Consider the following 16,442-nt stretch of genomic DNA (forward strand, 5'->3'; position numbering starts at 1 on the left):
TAAATCCTTCCTGTGGGTTTTTGTCACCTGCCCCCTTTAACCTAATTTAAAGTCCTCCCTCCTCACTAGTTTGGTGAGTCAGTGTCCAAAGATGCTCTTCCCCTGCCAGGTCAGGTGGATGTCATCTCTTCTTCCTTTATGGAACAGTGCTGCTTGGTCAAGGAAGCCAAACCCCTCCTTTTGACACCATCTGTACAGCCATGTATTAATCTCCAGGATGTGAGTGTCCCGGCCTGGGCCGTTACTCTCAACTAGGAGGATGGATGAAAACAGTACCTGCACTGTTGATTCCTTCATCTTTGCTCCCGGTCAAAACTTTACAAAAGTGTAGGTAGGACATAATACTGACTGGTCTGCACTGTCCCATTTGAACACAGAAGAACAAGTTATTTCCCTGTTAGCAGGCATACAAAATGAAGTGTCAGTTTCCTTACTGCAACATGGACAGTGAGACAAGTGTTTAGAGCTTAATAAATCAATCAACACTTAATAAAAATAGTCTCTGTGATGAATTTCCTTCCTCTTGTTTCAAAGACTTTTAAAGAAGGCAATGGGATGGAGGTTCCCTCAACCTGTCACCTAACCACCTATAAACACACTGCTACTTTAGGCTTTTTGATTAGCACTGGAGACCATTCAGAATTTCTGGCATAATCCTTGGGGCAGATTCTAAATCAGATTCAATGTGGTGCAATGTGGTGATATTGTAATAGAACATCATTTTGTCTTTTCCTCCCTCATGCTATCTTGAGTTTTATATTGTGATGTATTGGCATGTCATGATTAAGCTAATGTGCTTGTGCTACGTAACATTGTAAGGGAGGCGTATGATCCATTGGACGAACTTCTAAAAGTTCTAAAAGTGTCTAGTAGCTGTAGACACATTTTCTCTAATGTAATGGTAAATTCTCTGTTGGCTGTGGTTCAAAATTGCTGAGGGTGCATTCAATGGTACTATGGTCACGAGTCTGGGATGCTTCAAATTGAAGTCTCATGACTTTAATAGCGATGGTAAGACTGAGTTTCTGAGCAGCCCTTAGCTCTGTGGCAGGCCAACCATATACTGTATGTTAACTTTTCAAAAAAGGAAAAGAATTGTGATCTACCATATTCAAAGGGGTTTTGAGTCTTGAGAAGAATTAATTATCTCTTTGTTCAAACTTGGAACGTTTTTCAGATTTTTGGTGCTGCTAAAACTTCCAAATTACGTTTAATCAATAGATTCAAATTTTGTATGCTATGATCTCTAACTAATTTTTAAAAATAAATCACTACATTCCCCTTTTCTTCCCTCTTCCTAATCTTCACTTTTCCCTGTATGCCTGCCTCCAAGTATCTTTCCTTGTTTCTTTCAATGCCCATTTCCCTCAGGGAATTGTCCTATATATTTTTCATCCTATTGGAATGTTTCATTTGATATATTTTCTCTAAAATCCTCCATTTTATTCAAGTTTTTCTTTTTTAGTTTAGCCCTTTCTGCTGTATTTGTTCTTGCATTAAGTGTTTTCTTTCTCTCTTTCTCCTTTGTGCCAACCTCTCTCCACCACTATCTTTTTCTTGCATTTCTACACCCTTAGTCCTCTCCTCTCTGTTTCTCTGAAGATGAAAGTCAGAAAACAGACCCTGTTCATAGTCCAAATGCAGGTGAAGATTGCATTTAGGAAGGTGAATGGGTACAGAGTGAAGTGATTTGACAGACCTACATCACTACCATTGCTCACCCTTTATTCTATCTGTGTGAGGGTGGAGTCCAGAGTACTGGAAGTGTAGTGGTTTGGGAAAGTCCTGAGCTAGAGAGATGGCAAAGATAAAGTCTGGGGCAGAGGCAATGCTGGAGCTTGAAATAGTGGTAAAACAGAGTGACAGAGATTAGGGCTTATGACAATGGCACAACTGGAGGTCAAGGCATTGCTGAGGTATTACAGAGGTTGTGACTCACAAGTAGGGATGCCAACTTTCCAATTTCTTAAAACCAGACACTATACCCTCCCACCCCATTGCTCGATCGCCCCCGCTCCACCCCCTGCCAGTCGCTGTCTCCCCACTCTCTCAGGACTCACCTGTAGGGTTGCCAACTTTCTGCTCACACAAAACTGAACACCCTTGCCACGCCCCTTCTCCGAGGCCCTGCCCCTCACTCACTCCATCCCCCCTCCCTCTGTTGCTTGCTCTCCTTACCCTCACGAACTCACTCATTTTCACTGGGCTCGGGCTGGGGGTTGGAGTGCAGGGGGGTGAGGACCCTGGCTGGGGGTGAGGGCTCTAGTGTGGGGTCGGGGATGAAGGATTTGGGGTGCAGGAGGGGGCTCTGGGCTGTGGGGGTTCAGAGTGTGGGAGGGGCTCTGGGCTGGGGCACGGCTTGGGATGCGGGGGGGTGTGAGGGCTCTGGCTGTAGGTGCAGACTCAGGGGTGGGGCTGGGGATGAGGGGTTTGGGGTGTAGGAGAGTGCTCTGGGCTGGGACTGAGGGCTTTGAGAGCAGGAGGGAGATCAGGGCTGGGGCAGGGGGTTGGGGCCCGGGAGGGCTGAGGGTTCTGGCTGGGGATGGGGGTTCTGGGGTGAGGCTTGGGATGAAGGGTTTGGGGTGCAGGAGGGGGCTCCAGGCTAGGGCTGAGGGGTTCAGAAGGCAGGAGGAGTATCAGGGCTGGGACAGGTAATTGGGGCGAGGGAGGAGGTGCAGGCTCCGGGTGTCGCTTACCTCAAGCAGCTCCCGGAAACAACAGCATGTCCCCACTCTGGCTCCAGCATGGAGACGCAGCCAGGCAGCTCTATGTGCTGCCCTCTCCGCAGGCACTGCCCCTGCAGCTCCCATTGGCCACAATTCCTGGCCAATGGGAGCTGCGGAGGGGTGCTTGGGGCCAGGGCAGCATGCGGAGCCTACCTGGCTGCCCGTAAGCCTAGGAGCTGGGGGCAGGGGGTGTCATGCTGCTGCTTGAGCGCGCGTGCAGCCACAGCAGGCAGGGAGTCTGCCTTAGCCCTGCTGTGCCACCGACCGGACTTTTAACAGCTCGGTCAGCACTTCTGACCAGAGCCGCCAGGGTCCCCTTTTCACCAGGCGTTCTGGTCAAAAACCAGGGAGTGGTCTTCTTTGGGGTGGTGATACTAAGAATGGGGGAAAGTGCAAAGCTGCCAGCTCCCTCAATATTATCCCAAGGACCATCATGATTTTATGCTTCACAGCTTCTCAGTCTGCTGATTTGACAAATCTTGTGAACTTTTGCCCTTAATCAAAATGGCTGCCATCTCCTATTACCTTATAGTTGTACTATTGTCCTAAGTGAAAGTCTCCGCCTTCGGTTAAAACGACATCCGTTTCCATGCAGCTTTGCGGAATGAAGTGAGGCTGCCTTTAGGAACGAGTGCTGCCCTCTCCTCTTGTTCGCTGTGGGACTGAAGCCAAGCTGGCTATAGGGAATACTGCCACCCTCTGGGCTCTCCGTTTAGGAATCTGGACGGTAGAGCTGGGTGAAAAACAAAACAAACGTTGTGAAATTTGGTTTTGGTCAGTTTTGAATTACAGAAATATTTGACCAGCTCTGTTGGACTGGAAGAGACTGAGGAGATGTAATGTGCTAAAGAAGCAGAGTCAAAATGAGGGGGCAGGAGTTGGTGGGAGGAAAGGGAAAATATAGGGAACAAGAAAAGGAGTACTTGTGGCACCTTAGAGACTAACCAATTTATTTGAGCATGAGCTTTCGTGAGCTACAGCTCACTTCATCGGATGCCATCCGATGAAGTGAGCTGTAGCTCACGAAAGCTCATGCTCAAATAAATTGGTTAGTCTCTAAGGTGCCACAAGTACTCCTTTTCTTTTTGCAAATACAGACTAACACGGCTGTTACTCTGAAACCTGTCATAGGGAACAAGTACATATGGACGAGCATGCAGAGGGAGTGTAAGTGGGGCTGGGAAGTAGATGGGGCAGGGAGAGAAACAGGAACGGGCTGGGAGGAGGGAGACGGAGGCGGGTTGAGGTAAGGGGGAATGGGGAAGGGCAGCGTGGCAACTCTCCAACCCTAGAAGACAGAGAGTGAGAGAACTTCCCTACACTGCAGGCCATGGAGGCCCACATTTGTGTGATTTAAAGGTTGACTTTTGAACCTGAAATAATCACACCCCTCCAAGGGCTTGGGATGGCTTGTCCCTAAAGACTCGGGGCAGAGAAAGCGTGGGTTTGGTTTGAATTCCGTGAGGCTATTATAATAATGTGGTGTTTGATTCATGACTTTTGAACCCTAGGGACAGCAGCACTAAGGTGGGGCTGGGCCCCAGCACGGTGATACCGTCTTCGGTGGGGAGACAGGACGCAGAGTAAGTTTGGGACCGTCCCTTTTGAACGTTCATCACGCGTACCATGGGGTGGGAGGAAGAGGGGCATTTGGGCTCCATCTCTTGGAGCAATAAAACGCAGGGGGCTGGAGGGAGATCGATTGGAAACCGCCGCCCCGACTGTGGTAACGGGAGAGGAGGGGATCGGCGCTGGGGACTCTTTCCTCCTCTGCCGAGTGGCGCGGCGCTGCCAGATGCGGCGAGGGGATAGAGCCAAAAAGACGCATAGCGGACGAAACGGCCTCTCCCGCCCGTTCTCGCGAGAGCCGGAGAAGGGGTGGGGCGTCGGCGGGGCTATGACTGGCGACTCGGAGCTGTCGCCATTGTGAGTTCTGCAGGCGGAGGCGGCTGGGCCGCCCGCAGCGGGGGGTGTCTGGGACAAGAGGAGACGCGGGCTCGGGTGAGTAGGGGGCAGAAGGAGTGGCTCGGTGTGTGGGGCTCCCCCTGCCTGGCCGCGGGGACACTGACGGAGGTTGAGGCCCGTAATATCCATCTTGTCTCTGGGCTGTGGCGGCGGAGCAGGCCCGGCCGGGCCGCAGAGCAGCCAGGTCTCTACCTGGCCCGGAGAGACTCAGCCTCTTTGTCGCCCGCTGTCCCGCCCACCCTGCCAGGCTTGGGGTGAGGCACGAACAACCAGCCCCCCTTCCGCCACCAGCTCTGACTCTTCTACACCCTCTGTCCCCAGCTCACCAGGTGTGGATCAGCCCTGCCAGTGCCGCCCTCCGAACCGCTTCAGCCTGGGCGCCCAACACCAGGCTAGCCCCGGTCGGGCTTGCTGAGCAGCGCAGGCTCGCTCCCGGCATGATCCCTCCCCTTTCTCTCCGCTGGGCCTAGGGAGTTGCCCTGTTCCCTCTCCTGACAGGGCTGGGGGAGTAGCCGCACCTTCCTGAGTGAGTCTGTGGTGGAAACTTGACCCCGATGGACTGAGTGGTCTGGGAGGGCTCATAGAGTTAATCAATTCTATATCTGTGCAGAAGTCCCAATTATTCCTTCTCCTCCCCGTTACCACCACTAAGACAGAAGACGGGAAGGGGGGTGCAGAATGGCTGTTGAAGGGGAATTGTTCATTGTCTTGTTGTGGGTCCCACCATGCCAGAACTAGTCGCTGGAGGGAACTTTAGGAAGGGTCATATCCCAAAGCAAAGGGAACATAAACCATCCGTAAGAGACGCTTCTTCCTCCCTTCTACCCCACTCCCCAAACTCCTGAGGCAGAGACCTTCCTAACAGGCAGAGAGGCAGGGATGCTGGCTGTATGCATCTCCTCCACATGAAGTATTTTGGGATCACACTGATGGCAGAAGGGGCATATGCACACTTCTATTGTGTAGTGCTGCAGTGGCCCTTTCAGAACTGGTGTAAGTTAAGGAAGGCCTTAGTGGTCATCTGATCTGCAGAATGGGCCTCTGGCAGCTGTAAGACACAGGGAAATGCGTTTTTTCCCTCTCAGCCGGATTCTCTTCTGATTTTAGCACTCCAATGATGAACCAGCATCAACCCTGATCCTATTCAGTACTGCAAAGTCGAAGTGTTCAAAAGTCATGAGTAAGGTTCTCCAAAAATCCCAGTAGCTTTAGAAATATTTTTGCCTTCTGTTTTTAAATCTTTAGCATGTGCTTGGATCATGATTTTTCTTTTTCCTAGCTATCACGGTTCCAGAAAAATTACTTGAATTTTCTATTACTTAAAATCTGAAGTGGTCCCCTCATCACATGCTTCCAAGCTAAAATTGCAGGACCCATAAGCATTGCTTCTTTCCTTGGTCCCCTGACTCCCACGTCTCCCTGTGGTGGGGCAGAAAGATTGTTCTTGAAACACCAAGCTGAAGTGTTCATTTTCTCCTTCCCTTCCTGGAGCTGATGACTGGAGAGGCTCCAAGTCAGTGCCAGCCCCTATCCTCTCCATCTCTTCTTTGTGGTGAACTGGCACTGATGGATTGTGAGAAGGGTGAGACAGTGGCTTCTTGGCTTGCCAGTACTGGAGTTGAAGGAGAAACGACGGCATCTTTTACCCCTTTGCTACACTTAAGTGTTTAGGAGGCAATGGGATTTAGAGAACCTACAGCAACTCTCATCAAACTTAATATCTCTTACCACTTTCTTATGACAGTCCTAGAGGTTACTTCTAATACTGAAAGTACCTTATTATGGTAAGGAAAACAGTTATCCATGAAAATCATCTTTTCATGTCCATTCAGCTAGGGATGTACCCCATATTTTTCAGAACTGGACATCATAAGGGCACACCACTCTGCCAATTCAGTAGTAGATCTTTGCACCATTCATCTAGTTTCTCATTCATTTTAATATGCAATGATTTTTGGGATTGTGCTGAGAACATAGTACATCCCTCTCAGTAAAATCTGCAGTGGCTCTTCTGCAAAACTGTCTGAACACGGTCCCAACTTCTGTGCATTTTATGAGGCTCATCCCAGTGGCTGTGGTTTGGCCTAGGAGTTTACTTGTAGTGACAAAAGTATCAAATGCTCCATGCCTTTTTGTTTGGTGTGGACTTTGAACTGATCCCGGCAACTATCAGTCTTCCTGGGGATTAAGCACTTAGCACTTCTTCCTCAGAGACCAGTCTATGGGCTTCTAAAACAAAGTTCGGGAAAGCTAACACTTAAATTTTGGTGCATATCCAATTGCTAGTTTTTAGCATATAGTCTACCAAATTATTAATTGGCTGAACACTTAAAATACACTTGTCAAATTTTAGTTTTTTATAAAAACTGTTTTCAGTACCACAAATCTACTTTCATCATAGAATATCAGGGTTGGAAGGGACCTCAGGAGGTCATCTAGTCCAACCCCCTACTCAAAGCAGGACCAATCCCCAATTTTTGCCCCAGATCCCTAAATGGCCCCCTCAAGGATTGAACTCATCAACCCTTGGTTTAGCAGGCCAATGCTCAAACCACTGAGCTATCTGTCTCTCTCCTCCGACCCTCCCATACTTTGAATGTTTTCAGTGCAACTCTCTAATCCGTAAGTGTCTAAATGGATTTTAGAACCTGCAAAAAAGTGTGCTACTTTGAATCCATGTTCAGTCATATTTCTGCCATTGTTGAGATTGGAGTTGGGTAAGGTCCCAGTGCCCCTTCCAGAGTAAAACTCTGTAATGGTTTGTCAGTTGAGGTTTCCTTTTTAATGTAATTTGTCAAGGCAATGCTGTGTATTTTGTAGGTATTGTTGTAGCTAGTAAAATGCTTTAGGGAGTGTGTCAGGGAATAGAGGAATGTTGTCAACCAAGGAAGCCTATTTAAGCTAAATATGTCAAACCCAGTAATTATACAAAAAGCTGTCGAATATATTTTAGCACTGGTAAGACAACCAGTATATTTTCCCCACAGAGTTTGTGGAATAATTATGTAACATTGTAATGCAATGGTAATTTGGAATATCTAAAGTTACATTTATCATTTACTTAGATTAAGTCCCCTGGGACAGTTTTGCGGTGGTTTCTTCCTCCTTCCCAATGTAAAATTGTGCTCAGATTCCTGGTACTAACATTACTAATTTTTGTTGGGTTTAAAACAATCCTTTTAAGTCATGTGTTGGCTTTTAAGGTAGTTAAATTGTACTGGTTAATATGAAAATACTCAAGGGCTCATCATGAGGTATTTGGGAAAAGCTATACAGAAAGAATTATTAAGAATAACTCTGAAATAAAAGCATGTCTATACAATACATGGGATGTGATTTCTGAAGTGTATAAATATGTCACACACTTAACTGGTTCACATAAACCCTGCTGGTATGCACTAACAGTTCCCCAGTGTGCTTTAAAATAGTACTATTTGAAACAGTACTTACTCTGGAATAACTTCATGTAAAGACAATTTAAAACAGAATAGCTATTCTAGACTAACACTCTTATTCCTGTTGTCTATGTGTAGACAAGCCCTAAAGTGCTAGAACTGGAAAATGAAATGATTCCATGTAGGAGTTTACTTTTTTCTAAGTGTCTTAAGCTACCATTCAAAATATCTAGCAAAATCTAGGGAGCCACTGATTCTGCCAAAGATTTTTGTGAAACTTTTATTGTGACAAATACAGTATAGTTTGCAGGATTTCCATGCAACTTCTTCCCTTGGTGGATGTAAAATGTTATCAAATCAGAATAAGTTTCAAGTCATGTATGCCAGGAAAAGCTTTAAAACGCAAACTGAAGCCATGTCTACACTATGGGTACTGTAGCAGCATAGTTATGTCATAGTTATGCCAGGATAATCCTGTAGTGTAGGTACAGCCTATGGCAGTGGAAGAGCTTTTTCCATCACTGTAGGAACACTATGGCTTTATCTTCATAACACTTTTGAAAACCCCCAGCCCTGACTAACAAAAGTTTAACAGACAAAAAGCTCGGGTGTTGACAGCATTATATATCCTGTGGACATAGCTACCGCTGCTTGTTACGGGTGGCTTAATTATTCTGGCAGGAGAACTCTCTCCTGCTGACAGAGCAGCTACATGGGAGACCTTGCAGCGGCGCAGCTGTGCTGCTGGAAGGTCTGTAGTGTAGACAAACCTACCTTCCCAAGTGATAGTAGCTAGTTCAATGGAAGCATTCTTCCATTGACCTAACTGCATCTACGCCAGGGGTTTTATCGGCACAGCTGCATTTCTTAGGGGTGTAGCTTCTTCATACCCCTGAATGCTGGAGCTATGTTGATGTACATTTTAAGTGTAGAACAGACCTGAGTGCCCAATGTCTGTCTGAAGCTGCAAAGGGCATGAAACAGTAGCTAAGAGGTGTGAAGTGCCCAGTCATCTGAATTCAGAAGCATGCTGCTACCCTTAAGAGGGTGGTATTCTGGCAGGGCCATTATTTGGGAGAGATAGGGGGCCCTCTTGTGGATTAGTACCCTAGGCACAGATTGCTTTAATTTGACCCTGATGTGAGTGCAGGTGGTAGTACAGAATGAGGCCCCTCTATCTTCCTCTTTCTCTGCACACCTAAGTAGTGTGTGTGTGGCCTTGTTCCTTGTACACATTCCTGGCATAAAGAAACTGACAAAGCTCATGCCACTTTTATGCTGCTGCTTAGAAAGCACTATAAGGATAAAAGAAAAGGAGTACTTGTGGCACCTTAGAGACTAACCAATTTATTTGAGCATGAGCTTTCGTGAGCTACAGCTCACTTCATCAGATGCATGCATCTGATGAAGTGAGCTGTAGCTCACGAAAGCTCATGCTCAAATAAATTGGTTAGTCTCTAAGGTGCCACAAGTACTCCTTTTCTTTTTGCGAATACAGACTAACACGGCTGTTACTCTGAAACCTGTCACTATAAGGATACCATCCAGAATAGAGGTAGGAAGAGAAGAACTGAAAGAGACTTGCAAAAGGAAGAGAGCTGCACCAGTGTAGTAGCAATGTACATTACTCTGAGAGTTTCTCAGCCCACTTTTTAGACCTGCAGAGAGTAGTGAAGTATTATCCTCTTTTTACAAAAGGAAAGCCAAGGTAAAACATGATCCAGTTTACTTTATGGTCATATAGCAAGTTAGTGGCAATTCTAGAATTAAACCATAGGTCTCCTGGTTCCCAGGCCTGTGCTTTAAAATCACTATACAAAGCACGTGCGCAATAAGTATTGATGACAAACTTAACATATACCCATCTGTTGTTGCATTCTATACTACCAAAAAAAAAAAAAAAAATGGGGGGTGAAGCTAACTTTTATCTCTCGTAGAACACTGAGAATGGAGTCTAAACCTTCAAGGATTCCTCGAAGGATATCGGTTCAACCCTCCAGTTCCTCCTCTTTAAGTGCCAGAACATTGTCTGGAAGCAGTTTAACTGATGCATATCATACAAGAGAATCTTCACTGAGACTGGATTCTGGATGTCAGGTAAGTCATTTTATATTTGCTTTTAGAAGTAACATCTGTATCTGCCTCTTTTGGGCAGGATTCTTAACAAGATTAATTTCAAGGGCAATATAAGGAGGAATTTCAACATGTTTTCTCACACAAACAAGATAAGTGCAAAAATTCGGCCTTGTTACTGATAGTGCTTTGCACGGCCATGCAATGGCCTAGAGTCACTTTGTTTTACCATCTTTCCCCACTACTGTTGGTATGTAGCCTCTTAAATCAGTGGCTGAATAAGGAACATCATTAAATGAGTCCTATGCATATCCTTTGTCTATCGGGATGGTGATTATAGTATAGGATCTTGAGGGAAGTCTGTTTAAGTAAAATCGGGATCTTCTGGTCTGACAGGGAAGTGAGGACCATAAGTTTTACTTTTGCCAGAGCACAGCATTTTAGTTTTAGATAATGGTGTCATGTCTCAATTCTAAAAATGACAGCACAAAAAATAAGCTATACCTGATCTGTTGTATTTAACTGTTTGTTCTGTCTGAAGATTGTAAGGCATGAATAGGGATATAAAGGAGTGAGAATGCCTTCAGTCTTCAAGTCATTCTGCCAGTATGCTAGCAGAACTAGAGATAAAGCATAAGGGATGCTAACTAGAACATTGTCTGAGAAGGCTGAGTTGTGTCTAGAACAGGGTGCTTCAACACAATATACGAACAGCTGAGTAATTAGCCTTTTGTCATGTTTACCTGAGTTTAGTTTACACAAGTGTATAGACAATACTGTACATAAGTTGTTTATCTAAATACATATGAAACAAGCTGAACTTAAAATATAAATCAATATAGGTGACTTTAAATTGTATTAATATGTAGAATCTGTTTGGCCCACACAAGATTGGTGCTCTACCTTATTACACCAGAGGGACACAAACCTAAGCACACAGTCTTGAACAAGACTGTTTAGTAAACTAGAAATCGACACTTTAACGATTAACCTGTATAAGTAGATCTGGGGGGGGGGGGGAGTCTTAGATGCAAGATATTGACCAGTGAGTTCTTTCATGTTACACTTCAGTTAATGATTTGACACTATTCACAAAAGAGATTCTCCAAATTCCTTTTAGAAAAGAAGTCTTGCAAGTGTAAATATGTACCAAGATTTGTGTGTTAATAGTACTCTTAACTCATTCACACACAGTGCTTTAGAGAGGTGGGGAAACACTTTAGGTGTGGAAACTGACTTGCTTGGTGTGTAACATCAGGTATGCCAGAACAGGGAATAGATCCCAAGTCTAACTCCCAACCTGATGACCTGTATATTGGACCACACTGCCGAGGCTCAATTGGTAATCCTGTACTAGTTTTCTGTGGAAGTGCACTTTTGGGGATATGATCTGGCTTGAATAGGAGTAGTCTTTTCCCTATTATCAGCAAATTTGTTACCACACTTGCTTGGCTTTACTTCTGTTTAATCCTCATTATCTTGTCTAATAGTGGTTTCAGTGATTAACTCAAATGGGGAACACATCAATGCTCTCCTTTTCTAGAAAAGGAAATGTGGAGGTAGGTATACAGCTGATGTAACCTTCCTTCAGTTGGTAAAGAGAATGCTAGCTGTGACTGACAGTGTGAAAGTGTATGTCATTTATCAGATGGATAAATAATGAGGCATACATCCCTGTTTTCTAAAACCAGGTGGCTAAATGGTGTGAAATTTTACATGGGGTTGCTTTTTTGATGCCCTGTTAATTTTCTGTGTAGTTGCTCTTTATGCATTTTTAAATAGGAAGTTTCTGAAATGAGGGTTTTGAATGTTTTTCCTTAAAGTCCTACTTTTCATTAACTCAGACATTACCAAACTTTATCTAGAGAGGCAGGTGGATCTGATGCAAAGAATAGAGTGGTGGGGTGTGTGTGTGGTTTGTTTTTTTTGTTTGTGTTTTTTAAGAAACTTGATTTAGGGTCCTTTTTAGCCATTCATGTTAAACCAGAGTTTGTGCTGTACACACAAGGTTGGTTGATGGGGTTGCTGAAAGAGCCTGATGCACATAAAACCTTCTCAACTAGAAGCTACACTTTTGGGGATTTTTTTTTTTTCCCCCTACAAGCACAGAAGGGAAAAAAGTTGCTGTGCTGATAAAGTGTGTAATGATGAACACTACTCCCACTGCTTCCAGAGAAACAGGTCCGCTTCCCTCCCAAATTAAGCACTAAAAACCTGGGAAATTAATATACAAACTTTGTGAAATAGGGTTACTGCACACACAGAATATTTGACACCCAGAAAAGCAAAGAAGTTAAAAAGTTAAGCCACCTAGCAGTATATACGCTCTATTCCACTCACAAGCACACACCTAACCACTACCAAAACTACCATATACCACACACTTAAACTGGCATCACTAGGCAGGAAGCAGAGTATCATCCCAGCCTTCTACACACAGCCCTTTACCAAACTCCTCTCTCCAAACACAGCCAACTACACCATCAAACATCCACAACTGCTGTTGATGGGAAGGAATAATTGGGTAAAAGGGCTCGTGCAGAAAGTTAAAAGGTAAGCAGAATTAGGGTTTTGGTAGGTGGTCAGCGGCATATAGTAGTTGTGGTAATGGTAAAATGTGTGCCTGTGGGTGAAACAGTAGATCTGTTGAATGGCTTAACTCTTTTCTTTTGTTATGGGTTTGGTGTGTGCGTATTGCAACCCTGACTACCAAACAACTCAGTAGGTATTTTTATACTGTAGCATTTGGAATCCCTAAGGTTTGGGTCTTTGTTGTGCTAGGCAGTGTACATGTGGTAAGAAACAGACCTCCTTTACTACAGGAGCAGTCCATAAAAAGAACATTTAGATTGTCAGTTTTTATTTAGTTTTCTCCCTTCCTCTCCTCATCCACCTCACCCAGAAATCTTCAAAATACTCATTTCAGACAATTCTGACTTTTTCCTTCAAGTGTCCACAGAAGTTACAGCCCTCCTCTACACATCTCTATTAAATTATCCTCAAAGTTTAGAGTTTGTAGTGTAATATATCTGTCCTAGCACTGTTCTTAAGATGTTTTGGTTTAAATTGAAGTGGAGGCATTGTCTTACATAGTGGAAACTATAGAAGGAGACAAAAGTGTGGTTTGTTTTGCTTCATCTTACCTTTTTGGTAATTTAGCAGCATTAAGACTCTATAAATAGAAGCTCTCTGAAGCTACTTTTAGTCAGTCTTTCTTACTCTGAAAGACGACATCATATACAAGAAGGAGCTGGAAGGATTCAGGACTTTACATTCTTAATTTGCAGTAGCTTATTTGTGACTGACGCATTTTGCAGAAACTTATATAGGCTTATATAGGAACACATCTAATTAGTATTAAATATCACAGGTAGAGGGTTAGCGTTGGAATTTTTTTTACACAAATTCCTTAAGCAAATTGCTTGCGGGAGGACGGGGGAAGCAATACTAATTTATTCAAGAAATTAAATCCTGCAGGCCATGATTTATGGTGTTTAAAAGTAGCACAGTTAGTGGAGATTAAATTCCTTAACATGTTAAACTTTCTTGGGTGTAAACAAGAGAACAGATGCTTATTCAAGGCTAGCTGGCTCATTTCCCCTGGTCACTTGGGATCTGAACCCCTAAGCAACAACACTTGGCTCTTTGCTCCTTGAGTAACTGGGTCACATAAGTCTGAATCTGCTCCAACATTCAAACTAAGAAAGCATGCCTTTTAGCATAGGCTCAAGCTCCAGAATCCAGAAGTCAGATGTTCAGTCACTGCTGACAGTCCATCCAGGAGCATTGTGTTACATAAGCCGTTTCTTGGATTTAATTTTCTGAGTACTAGATCATTCAAGTTATCATGTATTGCTCAGTAGGTATATAGTCATGGATCTTGCCTACATTCCTGTGTCTTGAATACATGACTTTCCAGGCCTATTGGATGCAGAGGATGGCTTAGGCAGAGGTTAGAACATTTTCAACATGCTCACTCATAATAAGGTTAGAACTCCTGAGTTCTGCTGCTAGCTATACCAATTCATTACATAGCAATGGATAAATCACTTAAGTCTAACTTCCTCTTAAAATAGGGATGATGCATACTTCTCTACATGTAGAACCATTTTATTAGTATTCATATGGCGCTGTAAAAATGTTAATGTTTCTGACTGTTTAATTTGTTTAGAAATAAAGTCTTAGCAATGACCAATTCCATTTTGCCCTTTCCCTGGTTAAATTGGAATATCACTCTTGATCTCCTCATAACACTCTAAGGTCTGGAATCTAGTTGCAAAATCTGCATTGTAAGAATTTCACACCGAGTGTCAATGAAACTTATCACAGACTTCATGTGTTGGTACTTAGATATAGAGCCAAACTATCTCTGAGAACAATTTGTCTCTTCTCATGTGATCTCAGCTGTCTTAAGAAATTTTAGGAGCAGATTCCAGTGTTGCTACAGGTACAGATTTCAAGTGACCAGGCAAACTGAGCCAGCTCATCCTGAATAAGTAATAAATATACACACATAAGAATAGAACTGACAGGTTTTTGTCACTTCAAGATTGAGTCTGAAACCTGACAAACAAAATATCACTAAGAGCTGCTGCAGTTGCATAATAATTACCTTCAAAATGGGGTGCAGTGTGTTGTGTGTGTGTTGTTCTTGTTTATAAACAAGTAGATACCAGGTAATGATATGGAAGAAAAATACACCCACATACAAAATCTTCTCAAAACTAAAGAGCATTCATAATTGAAAAGCTTACCTCCTAATAGGAAAACTAACTTTCAAAGGCAGAACAAATCAGAAATGAAAAAATTGGTACAGTGTAAATTTTAATGGGAGTAGCCAATAACTTAAGACCATCCATCTAGGTACTATAGTTTTCCCAAGATTTCAAATGGATTTTATGCTTGGAACTAAATCAGACATTAACCGCCTATAGGCGTGACATGGTTAACAGGCTAAAAGTCAAGCCAAACAAAGATGCATTTGTATCCTCCAACCATCTGAGGAAGAGTAGAAATAATTTGACAGTAGTAAATGCTCTCTTTGTGTCACGTAAGTGTCACAGAGTCACCGGGCCAATGCTCTGGAACTACTCCATATGAAGCCAGTCAGGACTCTGGTGTAGCATGCCTCCTCTCTCTGAGCATATTGTCACCAGGGCAAGAAGCTTACACAGCTTCAACCTTCCTGGGTTGGACCTTGGAGCATTCAGCATCCGCTTCCTCTCTGTGCGCTTCCTGCAGCAAGTCTGTCTGGGTGGGGCTCTTGGGAAAGCCAGAGGGCCCTGCACCTCAACTCCTGCAGTCAGCAGTGATTCTCAGCCAGTAAGTAGAACAGAAGGGTTTATTAGTTGACAGGAACACAGAGTAGAACAGAACTTGCTAACACAGAAATTGTTGACTTTCAGCCAAGTCCATGGGGAGTCCTGGGCCAGATGGCCTGGACTCCCCCTCTTTCAGTCCCCCCCAAGCAGACTACCAAGCTACCAGTGATCAGACCTGCGACACCCTGTTGCTACTCCTCTTTGTCCTGCTTCCTGGGCAACCCGATTCCCATCACTGAAATACTGTCACAGTACATAGGGAAATGGAGGTACACACAGTATTCGAATAGGACAGTAAGACACTCATGCAACATAAGGTGAATAAAACTCCACGTCGTCACAGTAAGTGTCAGTATTACATGGTTTAGAGTTCTAAAAGTAAGAGCATTAAAAATGCAAGCTTTTTTGGTTTTCTATTCTATAAACCTTCCAAAAGTTTTGTGAAACTTGCTAGCAAAAATCTTAAATTATCACCTTCCTTTCCTACAAATAAGATTTAATTAAACTGGGAGTTTCTGGGAGCTGCTCTTTTTTGACAAGGACACTCTGATTTTTGTGCTGCTTTTTAGGGCCTACTAAAACCTCACTTTCTTTGGTTAGTTATTCTAAAAAACCACCACCTTTTTATGTAGTGTTTCTGCTTTACTCACTCACCATTCAGTTTGTTTTGGACTGCATAGTATGTGTGAAACTCTAGGGTGGGACTGTTTGTTCAGCACCATAAAATAAGTGCTGTGTGTCATTTACACCAGCAGTATATAAACTTAAGTGGGAACATAAGAGAAACTGCAACTTCTGGTTTTGGTAATGTAACAATTTCTGATTTTTTAAAAAAACTAAAATTCCAGTGTCTCTCCTACTATACTGAGCAAAAACCCTTTAATGGGAGTTCTTAAAATTTAGGAAAAAATAAACTAAGACTTTAAAGAACCCTTAAATACACACTCCAATCTTGAAAAACA

General features: G+C 43.7%; 1 protein-coding gene and 1 long non-coding RNA gene across 9 annotated transcripts in view; one reads left to right on the forward strand and one right to left on the reverse strand.

The window, feature by feature from the left end:
• LOC125645132 (uncharacterized) overlaps positions 1-5,170 on the reverse strand; it is a 38,570-nt gene extending 33,400 nt beyond the window's left edge. For 3 of the 4 annotated variants that reach the window (XR_007359195.2, XR_007359194.2, XR_007359193.2), the window contains exons 1-2: positions 5,018-5,167; positions 3,252-3,459 (exon numbers count right to left, since the gene is read on the reverse strand). This is a non-coding gene — a long non-coding RNA (uncharacterized LOC125645132). Of the gene's footprint in view, positions 1-276; positions 395-3,251; positions 3,460-5,017 lie in introns of all 4 variants that reach the window. The other variant, XR_007359196.2, reaches the window with a different exon arrangement.
• The window catches only part of MARCHF7 (membrane associated ring-CH-type finger 7), a 33,143-nt gene continuing 21,297 nt past the window's right edge, over positions 4,597-16,442 (forward strand). For all 5 annotated transcript variants that reach the window (XR_007359190.2, XR_007359191.2, XM_048870234.2 and 2 more), the window contains exons 1-2: positions 4,597-4,727; positions 10,024-10,183. Coding sequence is in view for 3 of the 5 variants with exons in the window: in XM_048870234.2 (XP_048726191.1) it covers positions 10,034-10,183 (150 nt within the window). In the remaining 2 variants the exon portion in view is untranslated. The remainder of the gene's footprint in view (positions 4,728-10,023; positions 10,184-16,442) is intronic.

This window comes from Caretta caretta, chromosome 11 (genome assembly GCF_965140235.1).
Source record: "Caretta caretta isolate rCarCar2 chromosome 11, rCarCar1.hap1, whole genome shotgun sequence".
Classification (NCBI taxonomy): domain Eukaryota; kingdom Metazoa; phylum Chordata; order Testudines; family Cheloniidae; genus Caretta; species Caretta caretta.